The 24,685-nt window shown below is 38.0% G+C and overlaps 1 protein-coding gene across 2 annotated transcripts in view; it reads right to left on the bottom strand.

Annotated features, from left to right (window-relative positions):
* LOC149254685 (DNA mismatch repair protein MSH7-like) overlaps window positions 1-24,685 on the bottom strand; it is a 157,149-nt gene that overhangs the window by 22,592 nt on the left and 109,872 nt on the right. For both annotated transcript variants that reach the window (XM_089460209.1, XM_089460208.1), the window contains exons 10-13: window positions 14,172-14,374; window positions 13,937-14,066; window positions 13,461-13,738; window positions 11,700-11,912 (exon numbers count right to left, since the gene is read on the bottom strand). In XM_089460209.1, the coding sequence (XP_089316335.1) occupies window positions 11,700-11,912; window positions 13,461-13,738; window positions 13,937-14,066; window positions 14,172-14,374 (824 nt within the window). The remainder of the gene's footprint in view (window positions 1-11,699; window positions 11,913-13,460; window positions 13,739-13,936; window positions 14,067-14,171; window positions 14,375-24,685) is intronic.

Below are 24,685 nucleotides of genomic sequence, written 5' to 3'. Positions count from 1 at the left end.
GTGAAGAACTATGTGGAATGTTATGTAAAGACCAGCATGGAACATTGTGTTGAGACCTGCGTTGACAGTTTATGTGATGCATAAGGATTGTTGGTGTGTTGAGTCAAGAAGGAATCAAAATTGATTCCTGTGTAAATCAAATCAAAAGTGCATTGATTCCTGTGTAAAGGCTAAGATTTTTGGCGAGTGCAAATCTAAAGATTGTGCAATGAAGTGACACTCATGTAAGGAAGAAGTAATTGACGACAAATTCAAAGTACAACTTGGAGCTAAGATGGTGCTCAATAGGAGATTGGAGTTGTTGACCACTAAAGTGTACTCGAAAAAAAATTGAAGACTCCTTGCCCCAAGATGTGCGAGAGGCTTCACGTACCATCAAAGATCACTATATCATAAGGGGTTTTTAACTCTTCTTATTCTCATGTTGTACTCAGATTCCACAAGCCCTGTGGGGATTATGCAAAGTGATGCTAGTGTGACGAGTTGAGTCATGTAACAGGCCTAGGTAACTTTGGACCTTTTCATCAAGTGATTTTACTTTAGGAAGTTTTTTTAACTTGGTTAATTATTAAGTGCTTATGGAGACTTAACAGTTAATTGAGTTTTTTCTCCAAGCATAACCCCGAAGTCGGATTGCGACTTGATGGTGATGGCTTTGTAGAAATTCCTTGTAGATTCAAATTGCTAATTGTAATTTACTAAAACAATAGACTTGAATCTACTCAGTAATCAGCATAAACAATTAAACGATCGTGAAATCACGAACCATACGAGAGGAAGAATTCAATCAACACATTGAACAATGATTTCCTGGAGAAAGCCATAGTGAAAAATCCTTGCTATCTGTATATTGCATTAGCCAGAAAATATGTATATTGCATTAGTCTGAAAATATGAGAAGATTACAATGCTTTGCTCAAGCTCGAGCAACCTCTACATTATCTCTATCTGTCTCACAACTTCCTAGACAAGCCTAGCCCAATACTTAAACAATTTTTTGCTTGCCCAAGTCCCTATATCCTTATGTTGTGTCCTTGGGAATTAGCCCCTATTAATTAGGGAAATTCCACAATTGGAATTGTGCAATCCTCATAGGCCTTCCTCTGATCGCATGCACCGCCTGTACAATTCCGATGATTATACAACTGATTGAACATTGTCCCTAAACTCCAATCTCAACTGGGTAACTCTCAGATCTGACATGCATGAGTTATTTATGAGTGAATCGTCAGTTAACTAGTTGATCACTACAAGCACACCACACTACTAGACCTCCCACTAGTTACACTAAATTAATTAATTACAACTCAAAATAAACTCAACCAGGGCTCCTATAATGTAGGAGACACTCTACATGACTCAAGTTAGACCCTCAACTCGAATTAATTGAGCCAACTAAGTCAAATTAACTTAGTTAACTAATACAAGTTGTCATGTGATGTGGAATTACAATTTTATTCCTAATTTAATTCAAGAACAAAATTAAATTAGGATTTTCTTGTTGTATTTTCAACACTCCCTCTCAACAATAAAGGGATTATCTGCTACCCCGATCTTGCCTCTATGAAACTCGAATTTGCATCTTGACAATGCCTTTGTCAAAATATCTGCATCTTGTTCCTTTGTAGGAATGTACTCCAGCAACATGATTCACCTCTGCACAATCTCGTAGATAGTGATACTAGATGTCAATATGCTTGGACCGGTCATGAAAAACTAGATTCTCAGAGAGTTTGATACAACTCTGGTTGTCACAGTAAATCATTGTAGGATCCATCTGCTAACCAACTAACCCAACAAGGATCTTCCTCATCCAAATAACCTCACAAGTTGCTTGACTAGTAGCCATGTACTCTGCTTCTGTCGAACTGAGTGCAACTAATCTCTACTTCCCGTTGTACCAAGAAATTGTTGTTGACCCAATACTGAAGATTCCCCCTGATGTTCTCTTCCTATCGAATGGGCTCCCTGCCCAATCTGCATCTGTGAAGCCTTGCAGCTCCACTCCCTCTGTCTGTTTGTACCAAAGACCAAACTGAGTGGTGCTTCTAAGGTATCTCAACACATGTGTTGCTGTCCAATAGTGTTTGGTTGGCTTAACCATTGCTTGACTAAGCCGGTTAACTACAAAACATATGTTCAGTCGTGTGTTCACCAAATACATAAGTGAACCCACAAGTTGCTTGTAAATAGTAGCCTCCACCGCTTCACCTGAGTAGCATCTTCCTTCCTCCAATTTCCTTCTAGAGGAGTCTCCATGGGTTTGTTGCTCTCCATGTGGAACTGCTTCAGTATCTCGTTGGCATACTTGCCCTGAGAGACAAACAGTTCCTCATCTCCTTGCCATACTTCCATACAAAGGAAATAATGCATGAGCCCCAAGTCCTTCATCGCGAATTCTCTTGCAAGATTTTACCAGCTTCTCATCATCTGTTAGAATTAAATCATTGACATATTATACTATAATCAACAATTTACCTTCAACCACAATATGGTAAAGATTTGCATCTACTTCACTTTTGGTGAAGCCCAACCTAGTGAAAGAGTTGTCAATCCTAGTGTACCAAGCACAAAATGCTTGTTTCAATCCATACAGCGCTCGCTTGAGTCTGTACACATGTGACTCTTTGTTAAAGGCCTCAAATCCTTCAAGTTGCTCAATGTACACCTCTTCCTCAATCACTCTGTTAAGGAATGTTGTCTTCACATCCCTCTGATGTATCTTCCATCCCATCTGCAATGTAAGTTCTAGAATAGATCTAATTGAAGAGTACCTTGCCACTGGAGCAAAAGTCTCTTCATAATCAATTCCCTCCACCTGAGAGAAACCATTTGGCCACAAATCTGGCCTTGTGTTTCTCCACACTCCCATTTGCTGCTTGCTTTACCTTGTAAAGACATCTGGAACTCACCACTGACTTGCCTCCTAGTCTTGGGACCACTTCCCAAAAATTGTTTCTAATAATGGAGTTATACTCCTCTACCATGACATCAACCCATACATGTTGTTGCACTGCTTCCTCGAATGAGGATGGCTCAATCTCTACACTCTCGCTCATCAAAGCCATGTAGCCAATTTACCGATCTGGTGACCTCCTCTACCTGTGTTGTGATGTGGCTACTCCCAAATTCTCTCTAGCATCATGCATCAATCTATCAACCTCTCTGGTGCGCTTCCTTCATCTCTGGAAGTCTCTACATGAATGAGTGCTTCCACTCTCTGCTCCTTTGCATGTGGCTGCTCTACATCATCCTGAAGTTCTTCCTTTGGAGCTAAAAGCTCGTCTTCTCCATGCATCTAAACTTTAAAGCTTCCTCTTAAGGGAACATCACATAGCCTTCTCTTCATCGAACTTAACATCCCTACGAACTACTGTCATCTTGTGAGATGGCAAGTACACCCGATAGTTGCGAGGTGTATCAGTGTACCCCACAAATATGCCCAACTCAGTTGTTGGTTCTATCTTTTTCCTTGCATCCTTGGTAACATGACAGTAAACTGATAAACCAAAGATCTTGAAGTGTGCCACATCTGGTTTCTTACCCAAAAAAGCTTTTTCTGGTGTACTCATCGCTCGAATCCAATGAGGACTCCTGTTCTACACATATACAGTTGTGTTGCATGCTTCAACCCACAAGTGCAATAGTAGGCCCTGATCATGTAACATCGCTTGTGCAGCTCCCACAATACCTTTGTTCTTCCTTTTAACCACCCCATTCTGTTGTGGGTTATGGGGTGCTATTAACTCTCGTTGAATGCCTTATGATGCACAAAAGTTCTTGAATTCATTCGACACATATCCTCCATCGCTATCGCTCCTTAAAGCCTTCATTTTCCTGCCAGTGTCTTTCTCAATAAGTGCTTTAAATTCACAAAATTTACCGAACGTCTAATCTTTCTTTTGCATGAAGAAAATCCAGGAGTTACGAGAAATCATCTACAAATACTAAATAATACTTGTGCTTGGTCGTGGAGGCTGTCGAGAACAGTGCACACATATCTGAGTGAACTCTTTCAAGGATCGCTTGCGCTCGATTGTCCTTATCATGAAAGGTGGCTTTCGTGTACTTCCCCATTGTACACCCTTTGCATGTATCTCTCTACTCTAGTGCACCCTTGGGAAGTGCTATAGAAATTTGTTGCATGATCTTCAAAACTCTGTGTGCAAGTGACCCAATCTTTTATGCCACAACTCACCAATGTCTCGTCTCTGCACCTTCTCTGCTTTTGTGCTCAAAGCAACACAGTGTTCTACATCTAATTTATAGAGGTTCTTCACTCGAACCCCGATTCACTTCATTTGTCATGAGGCTATGTGACGAAAGAAAGCCTTTCCTTTGCTAAATATCACATCATAGCCATGGTATTCCAACATAGCAACTCTAACCATATTATTCTTCAGACCCAGAACATACATGACATCTTTTAATGTGAGAGGAGAACCAGACTCCATCTGAAAAGTAACAGTATCGATGTCGATCGCGTTATACCTTCCATCATCTCCCATTTCGATGTGCATCTGGAGGTCCTCCTCCAAGTCACTGAAGAATTCTTTGTTGTTGGTCATATGGAATGAGGCTCCACTATCCAGATACCACACACTACCCATCATCAATGTCACCATGCAAGCGATGAGGGTGAAATTCAGCTCAAATTGTGAAGCAAGAACTTCACCTACCGCTCCTCGTGAAGGCTTCTTGTTGGCCTTCTTATGCGAACACTTCGTGGCATAGTTTCCCAGTGCATGACAGTGAAAACATTTAATCTTCGATGAGTCCTTCTTCTTGCCACCCTGACTGGGAATCTGATTTGGAATGGGATCACTTCCCTTTCCCTTTCTTTGCCTTTCCAGCTAAGGCACAACTCTCCTCATCATCATGCTTGGATCAAGATCCATCTCTGGTATTCTGCCGAATCTCTTCTCACACCAAGTCGGACCACAAACGCTCCCACTCAGGTAGCTTCTCCCTCCCATTTACCGAATCCTGGTAGTTGTGCCAGCTCTTGGGAAGGCCTAGAAGTGTTAAGTTGACTAGATCGTCTTCAGCAACTGTAATACCAACACTTCCAAGCTCATCCCAACATTGGGTGAACTTGATCAAGTACTTTGGTATTGTGTCGCCCTTCTCCATCTTGATTTTCCTGAGCTTGTCCTTCAATGTTAGCTTCCTATTGTCACTGTTGTTTTGAAAATGGTCTGTCAAGGCCTTCCACATTACATATGGAGTCTCCTTACCATGGAGGTTCGAGACAATATGATGTCGAACTACTAGGATAATCCTTCTAGCCTTTGAAACACATTTTCTCCACTCTGCCAGATCTTGAGCATCAGTTGTTGAAGGATTAGGATTATCTTTGTCTATGAATTCCTTATTCCTGTTATCTTCCAACACTGCCTCCATCTTGTCCTTCTAAGAAATATAGTTCGAACTACCCTCAAGGCATATTCGAGTCTCAATCCGTAGAACGACATCCTGTTGGCTCTGAAGTATGATACTGCAAATTCGATTTCACTTGCAAAAGACAAACTCGTATTCTCCTCTTCTAGAGTGATTTTTACTCTGATACCATGTAGAAATTCCTTGTAGATTCAAACTGCTAATTGTAATTTACTAAAACAATAGACTTGAATCTACTCTACTCATCAGCGGAAACAATTAAACGATCGTGAAATCACGAAGCATACAAGAGAAAGAATTCAATCAACACATTACACAATGATTTCCTGGGGAAAGCCACAGCTAAAATCCCCTGCTATCTGGATATTGCATTAGTCAGAAAAAATGAGAAGATTACAATGCTTTGCTCAAGCTCAAGCAACCTCTGCACTATCTCTATGTCTCTTCCTAGACAAGCCTAGGCCAATACTTAACCAATTTTCTACTTGCCCAAGTCCCTATTTCCTTGCGTTGTTTCCTTGGGAATTAGCCCCTATTAATTAGGAAAATTCCTCAATTGGAATTGCGCAATCCTCATAGGCCTTCCTTTGACTGCACGCACCACCTGTACAAATCGAATGATTATACATCTGATAGTACATTGTCCATGAACTCCAATTTCAACTGGGTAACTCTGCGATCTGACATGCATAAGTTATTTATGAGTGAAACATCCATTAACCGATTGATCACTACAAGTACACCACACTACTAGACCTCCCACTAGTTCCTCCAACAGTTGGAACTAGTTTAATTGATTTTAACTCAGTTAAACTGAATTAATTAATTGCAACTCAAAATAAACTCAACCAGAGCTCCTATAATGTAGGAGACTCTCTATATGACTCAAGTTAAACCCTCAACTCAAATTAACTGAGCCAACTAAGTCAAATTAACTTAGTTAACTAATACAAGTTGTCATGTGATGTGGAATTACAATTTTATTCCTAATTTAATTCGAGGACAAAATTAAATTAAGATTTTCTTGTTGCATTTACAACAACCTTCGGTGAGTCCTAGTGTTTCGAGCCATTGTATATTATGATACTAGATCACTCGTAAAATTACGTGGAAAATGATTAGGTCTAGGGGTCATTTTTTATTTTATTTTTAATTTCCCGCAAGGCAGAAATTTGAATAAAATCTGAATGTAAAATGTAATAAGTAATGTCTAAAGAAGTTGTATGGGGTATGTGTGCTCAAAATAACACCTCTCACTCTCAACTTTTTACTATGACACACTTTGAGGGTTAAAAAATAAGTTCGAGACCCTCAAAACCCATTTTTCCTAAGTTTTGTGGAAAATGTGGCAATAAATTAGCCCAACTAAATAAATGGAAAAAAAAAAAAAATAATATATCCACACATGCTCAAATGATGTGGAAATGAGGTAGAAATTCATCTAAAGGTCAAAGCTGAGTTACCAAGTGGTGTGGACTCCACATAAGCCACAAATCAAAGAAATCAATTTTTTTGTGGAGAAGACAATGAGTTCCAGTGAAAAGATCCACGATTTGAGGAAGTTAACTCGAGCTTCAAGGAGATATCATGAGTTGACTTGAGATTGGATTAGATTTTACTTGAGTGACTCTCCACCTCACTCTCCCACATGTCCTCTCATCTAATTCAAGCTCCCTCATCAAGGATTGTGTGGGCCTCTAAGGAAGAAATCAAGTTGCCACTTGGGAAATTTGAATTTGCATGAAGGAGCATTGGGATTATCACCTATTGAGGAGGTCTCATTAGCTACTTTGGTTGCCAAATTTTCACATCGTACACGAAGGAGAATCTAGCTCCTATAGTTTTGATCGTGTAAAAGTTTTTCCTTCATCTTTTGGGCATCCTTTTAAAGCCTTCTCCTTGTTGAATTTTGTGCAACCAAGGGAGAAATTTCCCTAGAAAAAACACTCTATGAGTCAACCCCTTTCACCCTTGAAGCAAATTATTTCTCAAGTGCAAATTATTTTTACAAGTGCAAAAGTTATTTCAAAATTGTTTTATAAAGTTATTTTGACATGTGCAAAATAAAATCACTTAAGTGGTATAATTCAACATGTGCAAAAATGGATCACTCCAGGAGCTTCCAAAAACCTAATTCGAGTTAGGGATTTTCTCTCCAAGATTCCTATGTATTGAAGAGAAGCCTTCATTTACATCACATCAAGTTCCCACTCTCTTGCTTTGGTGATCTAGCTCTCACATTGGTGATCAAACCCTCGCATCAGTAATTTATCTCTCTTATTATTAGCAGATCTATTGTAGATTCGCAAATCTCTAATTATCAATGCCAAATCTCTTATCATCATTGGCAGATCTCTGATTATCAGTGGCAAATCTCTTATCATCATTGGCAGATCTCTTATTATCAATGGCAAGCCTCTGATTATCAGTGGCAAATCTCTTATCATCACAGGTGATCTCTTTCGCATTGGTGATAAAAGCCCTTGCATCAATGTTTTATTTCTCTCTCTCACTCTCACTGTTAGCAGATTTATTGGAAGCATGTTATTTCGTTTCATTATTGGTAGATCTAGTGGAGATTTCTCTCACATTTATGGAGAATTCTTTCTTGCATTATTGTTTGGCATATTTGGTAATATTGGCAAGATCTCCATCTTGTATTATCATTGGTGGAAATCTCCCTTGTATCAATTTTTACAGATCTTGTATTACAAGTCTCATCCTCTCACACCTAGAGAATATTTACTTATTATTTGTGGCCAAATCATCTTATTGTGAAGGCGTATAGTCTTGGATTTCTAGCACGCATCTAGAGACTTGTTTATCTCATTCGTGAAAGCTAATCTTCTTCACACTTGCAATTATGAAGCTGATTTTCAATTCATTAACACTCATCTTGAAGCACGGTCTTCGAAAGATCTTTTTCTCATATCTATGGCTAGATCACTTCGCACTAAAGGCTTGTTCTTTTAAACTCGCATTGAGGCTTATTTTTCATCTACTAGCAAACCTATTGTAGTTCTCCTATTCGCACTTGTAATCTTTGTTGAAGGAATGAAGGCTCTGTTATTCTATATTTGTGATCAGGTCTCACACTTCAGAAGATTTGTCCTAGTTTGAGAGGGTGTAAAGTTGTAGTCATTGAGAAAATGGTTTTGTACTTTGCTTAAGTATCTCTACTTTACATTTGATGAAGATCTAAACGAAGAATATTCTTAAAGGGTTTTCCCCCACAGTGGGGTTTTTCCCTAGTCTTAGATCAAATCTGTTGTCTTATTGTTCATTGGTTGTCTTCTATATGGTTTTTAGTTACTGTTTGCACTTAAAGGTTGAAGATCTAAGATAATTGATTTCAAAATTTAACACTCATCATTGTAATACCCATAATAAAATAATCTTCTTGGGCTCGAGGGAGCTTGGGATTCATCCCATGGTATCCCACCTCAATTAAAAGGACTCTTGTGGGTGGATTGTTTTCAATCTTAACTTTCACAATTTAGTTTCTCTTGCATGCACTTTCCATTTGCTAGTACTCTACACATGGTAAATTTTGGGAATTAACACAACCTCAAAACTCCATCTTATTTACTAAATTAAGTTTGCTACATTTTTACTTGAGCTTTGCATCCTTCATTTCACTGTTGCTTTGAGCTACAAGTTAATGCTTTACTTTGAGCGAATCTTTCTTTACATGCAAGCACTTTACATTCTTGGCAAGCTTTGATTTAGTTTATTAATTCATTTCCATTAAGCTTGGTAAATTGTTTCATGACTACTTGAGTACATGCTTCATTTTTGTCAACTTTTGCTACATTGTTACTTTAAGTATTGTTGATATTTCCTTGGAGCATTATATTGTCATTGTCTACTTGAAACAATTTATTTTTCAAGCAACTTACTTGCATCATTTTAATTCACTTGCTCACATTAAGCTACCATTTTTTTTACTTTGAAGTCATTGGTGCAATTTTACTTTGGGTATTTCCTCATTTATGGAAGCATTGCCATCAAGATTTCAAATTTGGAGAGCAACTTACATGCATCTCACTTAGGCACATTTTATTGCTAATTGGCATTTCTAAAATTAACCTCCAACTTAAGTTGGTTGTATAGACTTTAGGGAGCCTCCACCTTTATTGACTCCTCATTGTGAGATCTGGATTTCTGGGCGAGGATGAGGTCTGGAGACCAGAGTTCAATTTAAACTTTGCTTTAGAATACAACTAATAAAATAAACCAAGAGCATCTCTACATCACATTTTCACTTTACTTGCAATACAACTCTCATATATATGCTATCTTGAATTTATTTGAGTTTTATTTGCAAATATCATCTTTTTCTTGAGAAACATTTTCTTTATATTGCAAGTATTTGGATATTTTACTTTTGCAACTATTTGTTTTCTTGTACTTGGAATATCCTTCATTGGTGCAACTCTATTTTCAAGTTATTTCATATATTCGTTGCTTTGATGGTTATTTAACTCATGAGTAATTGATGTCACTATCTTGTCATTTGAGCATTTACTTTCAAGTATTATTTCCTTTATAGTTGCAATTGATGTTTATATGCTCATCTTGGTCTAACAATTGATTTTGCAAGATTGTCTATCATTGTATCCTGATTTTCATTTTGAGCAGGAAGTGGTTATTTTCTTTTTGGCACTAGTCTATACTTTCAATATACCATTGAAATTTGCTCATTTATTCATATGCTTGCTTAATTCTTTGGAAACAAGTTATTTTTGACAAGTATTCCACCTAACTTAATCTCCTAGAAACTCACTTTTTCATCTAATTTTTCATTAGGGACCAACCCCCTTAGCTTACACAGGAGAGAGCTTTAACGAAGAGAGTTGGGAATAGGTGACAGCCCCAGCTCTTAGTTTCGCCACCAGGCCACACCTTGTGGAATTAAGGGATTTTCTCACACCAACTTAGGTGTGTGTGCTAGGCGGCAACAACAGGAGTCTCGTGAGAATTTCGCTGAGATGGTGCTCAACTAGGGGATTGGTGTCTCCAATGGGTTGGTGCCCACAAATTCAATGAATTGGTGCTCAGTTAAAGGATTGGTGTCCTTATTTGATAGGTTGGAACCTGAACTTGTAAAGGAGGATTGGTTTCCTCATCATTGCAATTTAAGCTAAAATTATACAAGTGATTTTTTATTTAAATTCATGTCCTGGCATAGTTTACATTTCATGATTGTAACAAACTTTTTAACTGGCAAATTAATAATTGGTTGAAATATTGATCCACCCCCCACCTTCTTAGTATTTTTGACAAGGAAATCAACACCTAATGTCGAAGATAGCAACCTGCATCCTAAACATGCTCATGGAGGAAAGACTATGGTTCATCAATTTAAATCTCCAAGAGAATTGGTGCGAGGTGGCACTCATGTTTTATCCCAATGATACTATGCATGAAGTCGAAATGGCCATGTGCCATCCTAAGGCGTCACAAAACATATACAACCTCATCATGGCTACTACGAGGGTCTCAGATATGCTAATGTCACAAAGTCTTTGAAATAATGCCTTCCTCGAAACTATGTCAAATGCTTTCTGAAAGTCTACAAAGCAATTTAAACCTTCGAAGAGTGATGGTATCCAAAATAACGACTCGGAGCATGAAGATGTGATAAACCTTCTGGAAGTTAGGGTCGAAACCTGATTGTCCTCTAGCCCTCAGATAGCAGCTCTCTAACTAATCAAAAAGTCGTTGATGCAAGACTGTGGCGTAGAGCTTGGAGAATGTATGACCCACAGTGATAGTATGGTGGTTATTCCGATCAAAAATACTCCCTGATTTGTGGATTGGATGAATAATGTCTCTTCCCCAAGAAGGTGGGAAGCCTGAACATAATATATGGTTAAATAAATCAGCAATACTGGCCTCAAGGAATTAGACTCCATGTTTAGGAAATTCAGCCTGAAGCACTTCCTCACCAGTTGCTCTATCGGTACACATAGCTCTAACTGCTATGTTGCGAAAAGAGTTGTTTTTGTTCCATCTGTAACCTACAATAAGAGCATCATGCACTCAAATATACATTTGAAGTGTCAAGTACAATTCACTTCCAGAAAGCAAACTAGGAATCTAATTTCAATATATACGCAAGCATACATTAGAGAAAGGGAGAGAAGCTTTGTTAGGGCTCCATCTACAACATACAACAGCAATAAGATACTCCTAAGTCCAGCTGACATACATGTCACTATGCACTCGAGAGAAACAAATATGAAAGTTTGACAAATTTGATTCATTTGCAATCCACGTAATCACTCCGAACTGACCTGCTTCTGAGATTTCATATCAAAAGAAAAATGGTCTTTGATCATAAGATCCATCTGCTTGAGTATTTTATCAGCCTCACTTGTATTTTTCAAAGATAATGATTTCTGCAATAGACGTGACTTCGGAGGTCCTTCTTGGTCTCCAATGTGAATGAACTTCAACAAATCAATCCCATCTTGCAGTCCTTTGACAGCAGTGCAGAATGCTGTAACCTACAAAGTTTTAACACAAATGCAATAATTACTACATATATAGACAAGCCACATATGTACACAATAAATATCATGCCAGATCCATCATCCAATTTAGGTATAAAGCTAAAACAAGTTTCACAAATACTCAATAATCAATCTCTTCCGTTACTGCTTACCCAGTTCAACTGAATGAAATCAATCATGACAAAGATAAAGTTGATTAGACAGGTAAAAAACATAGAGGGAGATATATTGCTCCGAGCAGAGAAAATGCCAAGGCAAACAGCTTCGGAATCAAATAAACCAAAAACCATACAAAAAAACTTTTTAAAAAATACACACCATGAATCTAGAGTGCGAGGTTTGAGCATGCATGTGCACCTGTGACAGCTGGTAGAGGGATGCCATTTTTTTAAAATCTATGTTTGCCGCGTTGCAAAGGATGAATCATGTGTATACATATATATTACATGCAAACTTTATAATATATACAAACATGCATAAACACGCGCATATATGTTTGGATGCATAGCATTTATATAATATGTATATTACATAGATAGACATATTATGGATACATATAAATTATTATATAAAACAAACGTATACACATAATATGCTATCATTAATATATATATATATAGAGAGAGAGAGAGAGATGAACAAAAAGAATACAAACTTTTCATCTTTTTCAAAAATAGACACAAATCTGCACCTTTATCAAATACATATTTTATCTCTGATTTTATTATGGTGTAGGCTTCTTTCTTATTTTTATAAGAATCTATGACAATGCATTTGTTGTCATTATTTGTTCTCTTTCTTTTTATTATATTGTGTCGAGATCATAATTGGATATGTTCTTATCAACAGGTGCATCTACCACTGACTTATTGGTTCTGCCTTACATGCCAATTTATTATGAGATCAGGATATTAACATAATTTAAAGTTCATATTAATTTTCTCAAGGAGAAAGAAAAAGATAAACAAGAAGGGACGAGCTATCCCAGAGAGTGAAAAATTATACAAGGAAGACTGTGTTCAATGTAAGGCATGACAAATAAAGTCCATGTGTAGAATGTAAGGCATATCATGATTATACCCACATTTGACAGAAGGCCTACTATACATTCCGGCCTATCCAAAGATTTGTGTGTTACAAAAAGAAGATAATAATACTGATTCTAATGATGGATTGAAATGTAAGTGACAACCAGTATACATCAATCAAAATGAGAGACTGATATTCAGACCCTAGCTTGTCACTTAGAGCAACAAACAATAGGTGATATGTGACAGCAAATGTAAGTGAAGAAACATAATGAAACAATGAGCAGTTGAGTAGTTGATAGAACTTTAGCACAACAGAATAGCAATGCAGCCCGTAAGCTGTTTGAAATGAACCATCCATCTAATCCATTAAAATGAATTTCTAAACACGCGTGTAGTGTCAGAATACATCTCTAATAGCTCAAATATCTCCTAAGTAATGGATCTATGGCATATACCATCAGAATGCTCATTGATGGAAAGAAGCCAAAGAAACAAGGAAACAATTTCATACCCTCTGTTTAAACCTTTTCTTCCCCACCAAGGGTACAAGATGAACAGACGATGAGCCCCAAGATCCCTTAACACGTGCAACAAACCGCTCAAGGTCTGGTAGCTTTCGCAACCTTTCTAAGATAGGGCTAGCAATTTCCGGTCGAGCCATTAGCTCCTCCACAGCATCAAGTCTATAATTAATTTCCCTGACACTTCTCAAAGGGTGGCAAATCCAACGCCTCAAAAGGCGTTTTCCAAATGGAGTTGTGCAATTATCAAGGTATTTGAAAAGGGTCCCTGCCATATGATAACCATGGCATCAGAGATTCTGACCTTGATACAAAATCAAGAAATATAACCATTTTAGAAACTTAAGTAACAAGATTTCAAAAATAAGCCACCAAACAAATCACAGGATTTTCTTTCAAGCTCTAACAAACAAAGGATAATTCAGCATTCAGGCCAGGGATGTCATGTTTGTGTGTATCAATTAACCTTCTTTGCCTCCATCTGCATTATTATTAAAAATCTCAAGGTTTGAAAGAGTTTGCCCATCAAGCCGGAGTGAACCCTTGTAGACTTCATAGGAAGAAACTGCTCCATTTCGAAGAAGATTATCGTCTAGCTGGTATTCATGAAACCAAAGGAATATATCATATTGCTGTAAAATAATTATATGACGATTAAAATTTTAAGCATCAAATCATTACTCCACAGACATATTACTCACTTTCATCCTATGCAGATGTGCAACTAATGCTCCAAGGGCACTCGTTGCAAGTTCTTTATGAATAATTCCATCAAATGTGGCAGACAATGGAGCAGCAAAAGATCCCTTAAAGTATCCCCTTGACTGGATCAACTCAAACACTGTAGAATCATTCATGAAATCGGAGCCTGGTTGAAGAGCAGTCATCTCTAATGCCGAAGAACCTGTAAACATTACAAAATAGGTGTTACCGTCTTTAAATCAACTCTTATTCACAGGAACAAGAATTATTTATACTGCAATGAAAGTTTTATTTATTCTGCATTTTGCAATACATTGTTTGAATTCTTAAAATTAAAACCATGTCAAGAACAAGAAGCAACCTATCTCGACAGTGGAAATAAATCATATTCATTAACAAGGGGAAGTTGTTACAAGGCAGGAACAACTTCAAATATGCTACTCTGAAGGCTGCCTGTCTGTACTAGAAATATTGAATCTAATTAAATATACAAAAAGGGATTGGTTTTGGTGGATAGAATTCAAGTGTTTCTTCAAATATGGCATTGGACTGTACACCTGGCATTTATCTTTTTGTTAATTTTAGGTATGATCTATGCTTAGAGCAATCACACTTTAGAAAATTTCAAACATAAATCCAGTAGGGCAATAGAGATCACAATAAAAAAAAAGATGCACAACATAAGCAAACTTTACCACGGGAAAACCCCAAACCAGGGGAAAAACCCATCAACCCTTTCTTACGAGAAATTGTCAAATTCAAATCGATTCATACATTTGAATTCCAGTCAACATATCATCCCATTGACCATGACAAAATCCAAGTCAAGCAAGTCAAAAGAGAGAGAAAGTCAAATTCTACTCACAAGTCAAATATGGTCAAAGAGGTCAAATTTCAACCCTGATGCTCCTAGTCAATCGCAGTCAAGGGGGCTGAAATTCAGTCTTGTTGCTCTTTAGAAACTTCAATCAAACTGCAAATTTTGACATGCAGTCAAAGTTCAATCACTGCTGTTACACTAAAATTTGTCACCATGACTATTTGCAGTCAGTATGGCTCCATCAATAACCATAATGTCCTCCTTGGCAAGTCTTATACCTCTGCTCCTCATGTCAAACTCCAAAAAAGAGAGAAAGCCTTTAAAAAATCAATATAACTCTGGTTCCGCACTTTCTCTTACTCTTATCTGCGGGCACGCACCTCAAGTACATAATACCTGCGTACTTGTACGCTCTGTCTGTAAAGGGGTGGGTGCGTACCCCTGTAAAAGTCAAAAGGCGCAAGTTTTACTTCAAAAAACTTACTTGCGGTTGATTCTAGAGCATTCTAGAAGATGGTTTGACGTGGATTGAGCGCCTCCAGATGGTTCATGCATCCCAATGAAAGAGGAACTTATCCCATGAAGAGGGGAGCTATCCCTTTGAAAGAGGGGCTTATCCCATTGATGGTGGACCTGTTTAACTTCCTCCAAAGCATTATAAATACAGGCATTGGGCCAGAGGCAAGGGAGGTTGAAAGCTGAACATTCCTAAGGGTAGATGCTGCTGAAATTAGGACTCCCTTATAGAGCTTGAGAGGAGAAATCACATTCCTTTCTTAGCTTCATTTGGAAGTGGGTGAGCTGATCAAAGTAGAGGAGAACTCTTGCTGGACCCTGGGAGGGACCTGCACAACACCAAGGCATTGGTTGTAAGGTTTCTTTTGTTTCCAATTAATACAATTAAGTTCATTTTTCTCAACAAGTTGTTATATATAATTTGTTTCATTAACTCCTTGGTCTTTATGATGAATATGTTTTATTATATGAGTTATTCAGGTGCTATGTAATCGTTTGCTTGTTTGTGTATGCAGGCTTCAAGGAGAGGAGTTCATCTGGATCGAAGAGGCTTGGCTGCTACAAACAGCGTTGGACTAAAGGTAAGCCTTAAACACCTGGTTGCTTTTATTTTAAATGCATATTTAGGGAAAGATAGTGCTTGATTGTTTTGTTTGTCACTAGAAAAGCCTTTGTTTCTAGGGAGGTCGGTTTTGTCTGCAAAATTGACTTATTCCGCGTGACAAAATGGCGACTCCACTGGGGACTTGATTGTTTTCTTTGTCTATACTTTGACCTGAGAAACTGTATTTTCTGTTTCTGTTTTTGACTTGATGATTGTGGGATTGTGTGAATTTAGTAAATTTTGAGTTAGTTTTCATTTTTCATAGTTTTGGGAGAGGTACGCACCCTCTGAGTTAAGCACAGTGCGTACCTGTACGCACTTTTGCTTTGTGCACAGAGCGTGGACGCACCTGTGTAAACAGGTTGCCTGCGTACCCTGTCAAAAATTTGAAAAATTTTTAATTTTTCTCATTTTTATCAGTTTAGAATTTGTTTATAGGTTTTAGCCATTGCCTAGACCTGCTTGTTCCCTGTCAAAAACTTTCCTTGGTTAATTCCATTGGCATTCCTGCTTTAAGCTTTTATCAATTGGGTGTTTTGAGTCTCTTTTTTGAGAAATTCTAAATTTGATTTCCTTTGGTCATTACTTGGAGGTTTGTCTCAGTCTTTTCACAATTTTGCATCTTTTTGCTTTTGTTTTTGCAAAAAAAAATTCCCCTTTGTATGAGTGTTAATCGCCTTTGAGTGTTTTTATTTTTTGATCTTTGGAACTCTCACCCAATTTTCTCGACTTGCACTTGATTGGTTCTTAGATTACATTAGAATCGTCTTGTGTTGGAGAATTCTCTTGCATAGATCACATTTGCATAATTAGAATTCTCATTTTCAGAATATGAATGAAAAATGTGCATAGATTACATTTGCATACTTTTCAAGTGAAGTGTGCATAGATTACAATTGCATAGTTTACATTCTGAAAAATCAATCGTAGATTTAGATCAGTTTTCTTTGATTTGAATTTACACAAAAATAAAAATAAAAATAAAAAAACTATTTTGGAATTGATTTGCATTAGTTTTTCTTGATGAAATTAGTGCATTAGAGAATTTGTTATATTTTCTCTTAGTGATCAATTTTTTGCATTGTTGGAAGTGAATGGAAACTCTCTCCTTACTTTAGTTAGGATTCATCGAATTGAAAGGATTACATTATTATATTCGATTGCATTCAGTTTTGAGTCGGGTCATAACACCATTGGTTTCGTATCCATTTACCCCTTGAGTAATAACAGCCTAAATAACACAGCGCTTAATTAAAATTCATCTAGTAATTTTTACATTTCTAGGGCTCTGATACACCAACTTAGCTTAGGCTAGTGTCTTGGAGTAGGAGAGTAATTAACTCTCCAAGACAGTAAAAACAAACAAGTAGCTGTATCATGTGGTAGGGAAGAAACCCAATTGTTACATCTATGCTCTGGGAAAGCTCCTCTTAAAGGAGAAGCACGAGATCGTGTCCGAACCAGTGTGGGAATCAATCCTTCCTCATTGGGAACGACGCCAGATATTCACGTATTAAAAACGGTAAACCTCGGATTAACCATTGTCGAGGAGCCTGGGGTCACTTGTTGGTAAACCTTGGATTATGTCAAGGAGCCTTCAAGGGGATTGAGCTTGCTACTCTGCCCTTGCGTGCGTATCGGATCGTAGACTGTTTCCCCAGGTATATTTGTTTCAGTTGGTAACCTTAGTGGCCATATTCTTTATGACTCTTCCTAAGGTGACAGTGGTGGGAAGATCCCATTGTACCTGGAGCAGACGTCGGCTAGACTCACTTGGATTTTCTGGGGGGTTCCCTTCACTCGAGACGGTTAAGTGGAGGAACTTGGTCCAGTCTATTCATTAAGCAGGTTGCCGAGGTAACTATTCCAACCGCCATTTCTGTATTGAATTCTGCGAGGTTGGATTTCATCACCAACTAGTGTTTTCGGTACGGAAAGTTACTGTTTGTGTGTGGTTTGACTCCTAGATTTGATATCGCGTGTTAATTTGTTGGTTTTTACTTTTAGAGACCATAGGTGTGAATTGTGAATTTTAATTGTTAGGTGTGAATTGTGAATTGTTAATTTTAGTTTTAAATTGTTAATAAAATTCATTGAAGTTGAATAAAATGGCAAATGTTCCAGAATTTACCAACCAAGGAACCCCTCTTAACGAGGATCCTAGTACTTTTCCTTTCTTTGGAAATGTTGGTCCTCCTTATATGGCTACTTTGTCATTACCTGGATTTACAATAGGTTTACCGATATGGTTATTTTCAACTTCGTTGGCCCCAAATACTCCAATTGTTCCACCTCAACCGAATGCTTCACCTCAACAGAGTTCACCATCTCAACATCACCAACCTTCTGTTGACCCTTTACCTTCTTCGCCTAATTTTTCTTCCTCCATTTCTTCCTCTTCGCTTGGTAAAAGCCTTGTTGTTAGTAACCAGGTGGATAAGAAGAAGAAGAAAGGGAAGAAGAAGAAGAAGAAGAAGCAAGATAAGAAAGAGGTCAACCAACCAATCACGACTATAAGTGTTAGTTGTGTTGAGGAAAACTCCAACATGCATCGTAAACCCAAATACCCTTGCAGGCTTTGTAAGGGTGACCACTTCCTTATCAATTGTCCTGGTATTCCAAAGGTCCTGGAAGTATGGTCACAAAAATCTCATCAACTTCCCATTGAACCATCAACCAGTGATAGTCAGGTTCCTGGGAAAAAGGGTAAAGTTAGGTTTCCTTGTAAGTTATGCAATGGGAGTCATCAAACTCACATTTGCCCTCACATGGATGAAGCCTCAAAATTGTTGAAAAACCTTACTGTTCCACAGCAAGAATTTCCAACTGGTTATCGTAAACTTTCTCCCAACCTACCGTCAACTGAAGGAGTGATTGATCTAATTTCAAGTACAGTCGATCACACTCTTCCATTGGAGAGTGAAACTCATGTCACTCAGGTTGATGATCCATTAGTTGATCAAGTGGTCGATTCAATTTCACATTTGGTCGATCCCACTTTCCCTTTAGAGAGTGAACTTCATACCGCTCAGGTTCTTTCTGTTACATCAGATTCTTCTATGCCGAGGGGCATTTCACCTGTTTCTACAGAACCCCCTCCAAGTACTGAGGTCTTTTCCTTTGATTGGAATAGATTGACAGAACCTCGTCTTCCTTCCTCCATCCCTTTCCAACTCATTGTTAAGGCTGATGGTAGGGACATGCATCGCACACAGGTAGATGAAGGTGCTTTTGTTAGTATCTTATCCTCAACTGCTTGGAAAGCTTTGGGTTCCCCTCAGCTTGCGCCTATTACGCAGAATCTGAAAGCTTTTAATAGAACCATTAGTGAACCTTTAGGGATCCTTCCTAATTTTTCCATTACCTTGGAAGGTAAAACTGTCTGTATTGATCTTATGGTAGTTCGAGGTCCCTTGGATTTCAATTTACTCCTTGGGCGAGACTATGTTTATGCAATGAAAGTTGTCGTATCGACACTCTTTCGCGTGATGTCTTTCCCTCACAATGGAAATATTGTGACTGTAGACCAGCTTTCGTTCCCTAGTCTTGCTTCAACTACCAATAATATGACAGCCCTAAATGTTCCTGATTCTCAAGTGGTATCTACCCCGCCACGGGTTAATTATGTCGCAACTGGTCCCATGTTTTCAGTTACCGATGTAAGTGAGCCTCTCACTGTTTGCTCATCTTCCTTTGATTTAGATCCGGTAATTGACATGGAAAACTCTATGGGATTATTTGAACACGATGTTCTTATCCCTTTTGAGTCCCTTGACATGTGTTCCTTCCAGAGAACTATTCTTCCTTCTGATGAAGACCTCTTGGAAGCCATGATCAAGGTGTGTCCATTGACATGTCTTTCTTCCAGTTGGAAGCCATGATCAGTGAGTGCGAGGATAGTTTTTTCTTGTATCAACCTCGTTAAAAAATGAAACAAGGAGTTTGAGGAAAGTTCCTTTTACTGAGTCAACCTCGTTAAAAAATGAATTAGGGTTTTGAGGATAGTTCTTTTCCTGTGTCAACCTCATTAAAAAATGAATCAGTTAGTTCGAGGATAGTTCCTGTTACTGAGTCAACCTCATTAAAAAATGAATCAGGTCTGAGGATAGTTCCTTGTCTTGTGTCAAGCTCGTTAAAAAATGAAACAAGGAGTCTTGAGCATAGTTCCTTGTCTTGTGTCAAGCTCGTTAAAAAATGAAACAAGGGTAGGTTAAGTAGGTAGATTGTAGAGAGTAGTTATGAGCATAGTTTCTTGTCTTGTGTCAAGCTCGTTAAAAAATGAATCAAGGATTTTATGAGCATAGTTCCTTGTCTTGTGCCAAGCTCGTTAAAAAATGAATCAAGGATTTTAGAGCATAGTTCCTTGTCTTGTGTCAAGCTCGTTAAAAAATGAATCAAGGTTTTTTAGAGTATAGTTCCTTGTTAGGTAGATTGTAGAGAGTTGTTATGAGCATAGTTCCTTATCTTGTGTCAAGCTCGTTTAAAAAATGAAACAAGGGTTTTGAGGATAGTTCTTTTCCTGTGTCAACCTCACTAAAAAATGAAACAACTCCCTCGAGTCTTTCCAAGATTTCGAAAGTAAACCTTCATTTCATCCACCTGGTTGAATGCAAAGAAGCTTGGGGGGCCTGTACCTTGATTTGCGTCATTACGCTGGGGGCATGTGAACTTATAACAAGCATAGTTTTTCGTTTCAAGCTTGCGTAAACATGAAACTGAATCCGAGCATAGTTCTTTTCCTGTGACAAGCTCGTTAAAAAATGAAACAAATCCTCCTCTACTTGAGTCGAGAGTTTGACTAGATCTCATAAATGTTAAGTTGTATATTTAGGTTAGTTATTTCAGTTTTTTGCATAATTTTCTTACAGTTGTAGGTCGAGTCTTTCAAATGATCTCGTAACTGAACCTTCATTCCATCCAGCTATTTATTAATGTACTTAGTTGAATGAAATGAAGTTGGGGGCATGCGCTCTAGCATTTATGCTTAGGGGGCATCAAGCACAATTTTCTCTTTGTTTCAAGCTTGTGTAAAAATGAAACTACTTTGAAGCATAGTTTTTCTTTGTTTCAAGCTTTTGTAAAAATGAAACCTATCTCGAGTCAATTTCAGTTATTTTCAAGACTCGTTAAACTCATGAAAATCCCGAGATTATTTTGCTATCTTTCATTCTCGTAAAACAAATGAAAATGCCGAGTTCTTTCCGTCTTTTCTTGCTCGTAAATTAAATTGAAAGTCGACCATGAGTACATTTTTATCATTTTTTCGAACTCGTTAAAACTTACGAAAAAGTGAAACCTTAGAGTCACCTTTAAGCTCTTTCTGACTCCTAAAACATGAAAAGATCGTCGAGTTTTTCTTTTAAACTCGTTAAAACAGAATTAAAAGACGGTCCACTTATAGCTCTTTTCCGACCGTAAAAATACGAAAAGATTGTCGGATTTTTGTCGTTTCAAATTCGATATTGGTTATAAAACGACGTGTCGTTGATCGCTTTTTTACTTTTTCGGATCAGTGACACTAATAACGAAAAGTACTCCTTGGTCGTAAAAGATCAAGCGGTTCTCTCAAGTATTATTTTATACTTTTTCGGGCTTGGGAGACACAAATTTACGAAAAAAGTCAACCCTGGAGTCTTCTTAAGTTTTTTCAGACTCTCTAAAAATTGAAAAACACCGAGTTTCTCCTATACTGGACTCGTTAAAATTTCACAGTAAAGGACCTGTTCAATTACAAACAGGAATGAACCACTCCTTCTTAGGATTCGAATCTAAACTAAGTTGGACTCATCCGAAGGATGAGCTTATAATCAAGCAAATGTTATCCTCCTCAAGCTTGTAAAAAATAAAGAGGTACTTGCCAGAAATGGTGGGGGAAAAGAGAGGAAAATGAGCCTATTTGTTATACTTTGTCTCGGAAAAACCTTATCACCACTCTTGAACACGACACTTTTCATTCACCTGGGTTGGGAAATCCTTTGCCTAACAGTTGATCAAACCACATTGAAAGTCTTCAGCCGGTTTCCGGGTATTAACTTTGGGACAATTGTCACCAAACCATCTGTGGTGTCGTTATGTGTTCAAGAGGAGTCTTGCAAATAAACCATTCATCTGCAAAATATCTGTCATCTATCTTGGCCATCCCTGAGTCAGTCCTTACAGCTACTTTTCTTCAACTTGATCTATGATTTCGTGTTGTGGGCTTGCCTGCAACGGATCGCTTTCTATCGACTTCAGTTCATTATCTAGAAAAATAATCTAGAAATCATCAGTACCTTGGGATCTGCATGCCTCAATGGCAAGTTTCTCGCCTTTGACGACAGGTTACATCAATGACCTTCGATCAAGGGATTCTGTGACATGTTCGATATCAACACATTCATTCACATCTCATGGATTGTACTGGGTACTTTGAGAGCCATTGACATCACTGGTGGTCTCTCTCACACTTGTTAACAGTTTACATCATTGACTGGTAATCAAGTGGTTTCTACCATGTTCGACATCAACTCATTTATTCGCATTGATAGAACCGTATTATTTCAGGAAGCGGAAATGAAGACTCTGGATCTAGTTTCTGCCATCCAGGCTGCGAGGAGTTTTGTATTCATTATACAGTAGACTAATTATAAATAGATGGTTGCGTCCATACTGTGTCTACATGTGTCTATGATTATGATGTATTGCGAAATCATTCCTATATCAGAGCAATAGTTAGTTTGTTAGTTAAGCTTTTGATCTGAGTATGGGAATGCCTACCTCAGCGATGATATGATCTCATATATGTATTTTGTGTTGAATATTTGCATGTTCCGACTGGGCTCTCCACAAGATAATCCTCGAAATGATAAAGTGCTTCACCCTTCCTAGATGATATAAAACCCTAATCTACTACAGACCTCGCACTTTAGGGGGCAATCTGTTACACTAAAATTTGTCACCATGACTATTTGCAGTCAGTATGGCTCCATCAATAACCATATTGTCCTCCTTGGCAAGTCTTATACCTCTGCTCCTCATGTCAAACTCCAAAAAAGAGGAGAAAGCCTTTAAAAAATCAATATAACTCTGGTTCCGCACTTTCTCTTACTCTTACCTGCGGGCACGCACCTCAAGTACATAATACCTGCGTACTTGTACGCTCTGTCTGTAAAGGAGTGGGTGCATACCCCTGTAAAAGTCAAAAGGCGCAAGTTTTACTTCAAAAAACTTACTTGCGGTCGATTCTAGAGCATTCTAGAAGATGGTTTGACGTGGATTGAGCGCCTCCAGATGGTTCATGCATCCCAATGAAAGAGGAACTTATCCCATGAAAAGGGGAGCTATCCCTTTGAAAGAGGGGCTTATCCCATTGATGGTGGACCTGTTTAACTTCCTCCAAAGCATTATAAATACAGGCATTGGGCCAGAGGCAAGGGAGGTTGAAAGCTGAACATTCCTAAGGGTAGATGCTGCTGAAATTAGGACTCCCTTATAGAGCTTGAGAGGAGAGATCACATTCCTTTCTTAGCTTCATTTGGAAGTGGGTGAGCTGATCAAAGTAGAGGAGAACTCTTGCTAGACCCTTGGAGGGACCTGCACAACACCAAGGCATTGGTTGTAAGGTTTCTTTTGTTTCCAATTAATACAATTAAGTTCATTTTTCTCAACAAGTTGTTATATATAATTTGTTTCATAAACTCCTTGGTCTTTATGATGAATATGTTTTATTATATGAGTTATTCAAGTGCTATGTAATCGTTTGCTTGTTTGTGTATGCAGGCTTCAAGGAGAGGAGCTCATCTGGATCGAAGAGGCTTGGCTGCTACAAACAGCGTTGGACTAAAGATAAGCCTTAAACACCTGGTTGCTTTTATTTTAAATGCATATTTAGGGAAAGATAGTGCTTGATTGTTTTGTTTGTCACTAGAAAAGCCTTAGTTTCTAGAGAGGTCGGTTTTGTCCGCAAAATTGACTCTTTCCGCATGACAACTGCCCAGATTCCTACTCTAAAATTTGGCCAACAAATAGTCAAAGATTCTAGGAATATTCAACCTCCGAGATCAGTCAAAGATATAGTCAAACAACAGCAAAATAGTCCAAATCAATGTTGGTCAAAGCAAAGAATAAAGAGGTCAATTTCACTGATCAAACTTGTCTTCTTCTTCCCTTCCCACATGTGATTAGATACTCCTTGAACAAATCTGAATTGTGTTGTGTGATGATGCCAAATGAGGAGGTCAAGTCTCTCAATATATATGTGGTTGACCAAGTGGAATAAACTAAAGGGTCACACCCCTTCATGTGGTGGGGTCAACCTATCCATCATGGAGACTACATGAATCATATATAAAAATTAATTTTATTTTGACTCGTTGACTTCAAATACCAACCACAACTACATATTTTCAACATCACCTCCATTGCATTAGTCCTTGTCCTCAAAGAGTGGGCTTCTTAAAATCCAAATTATGTTAGATTTTCAATGGGATCATCACCACTATCACATCTGATGGATCTCTAACAATGGCTACATTAGATGATTCTTGAAGTTTTCTTTGAAAGGATCATTGGCACGTTCTTTGCAATTAATTGTT

This window comes from Pinus tabuliformis, chromosome 7 (genome assembly GCF_031772625.1).
Source record: "Pinus tabuliformis cultivar Carrire ecotype Pingquan chromosome 7, CPIR1, whole genome shotgun sequence".
Classification (NCBI taxonomy): Eukaryota; Viridiplantae; Streptophyta; class Pinopsida; order Pinales; family Pinaceae; genus Pinus; species Pinus tabuliformis.
Note: the sequence above shows the minus strand (reverse complement) of the source record. Positions and strands in the feature narration are given on the sequence as shown.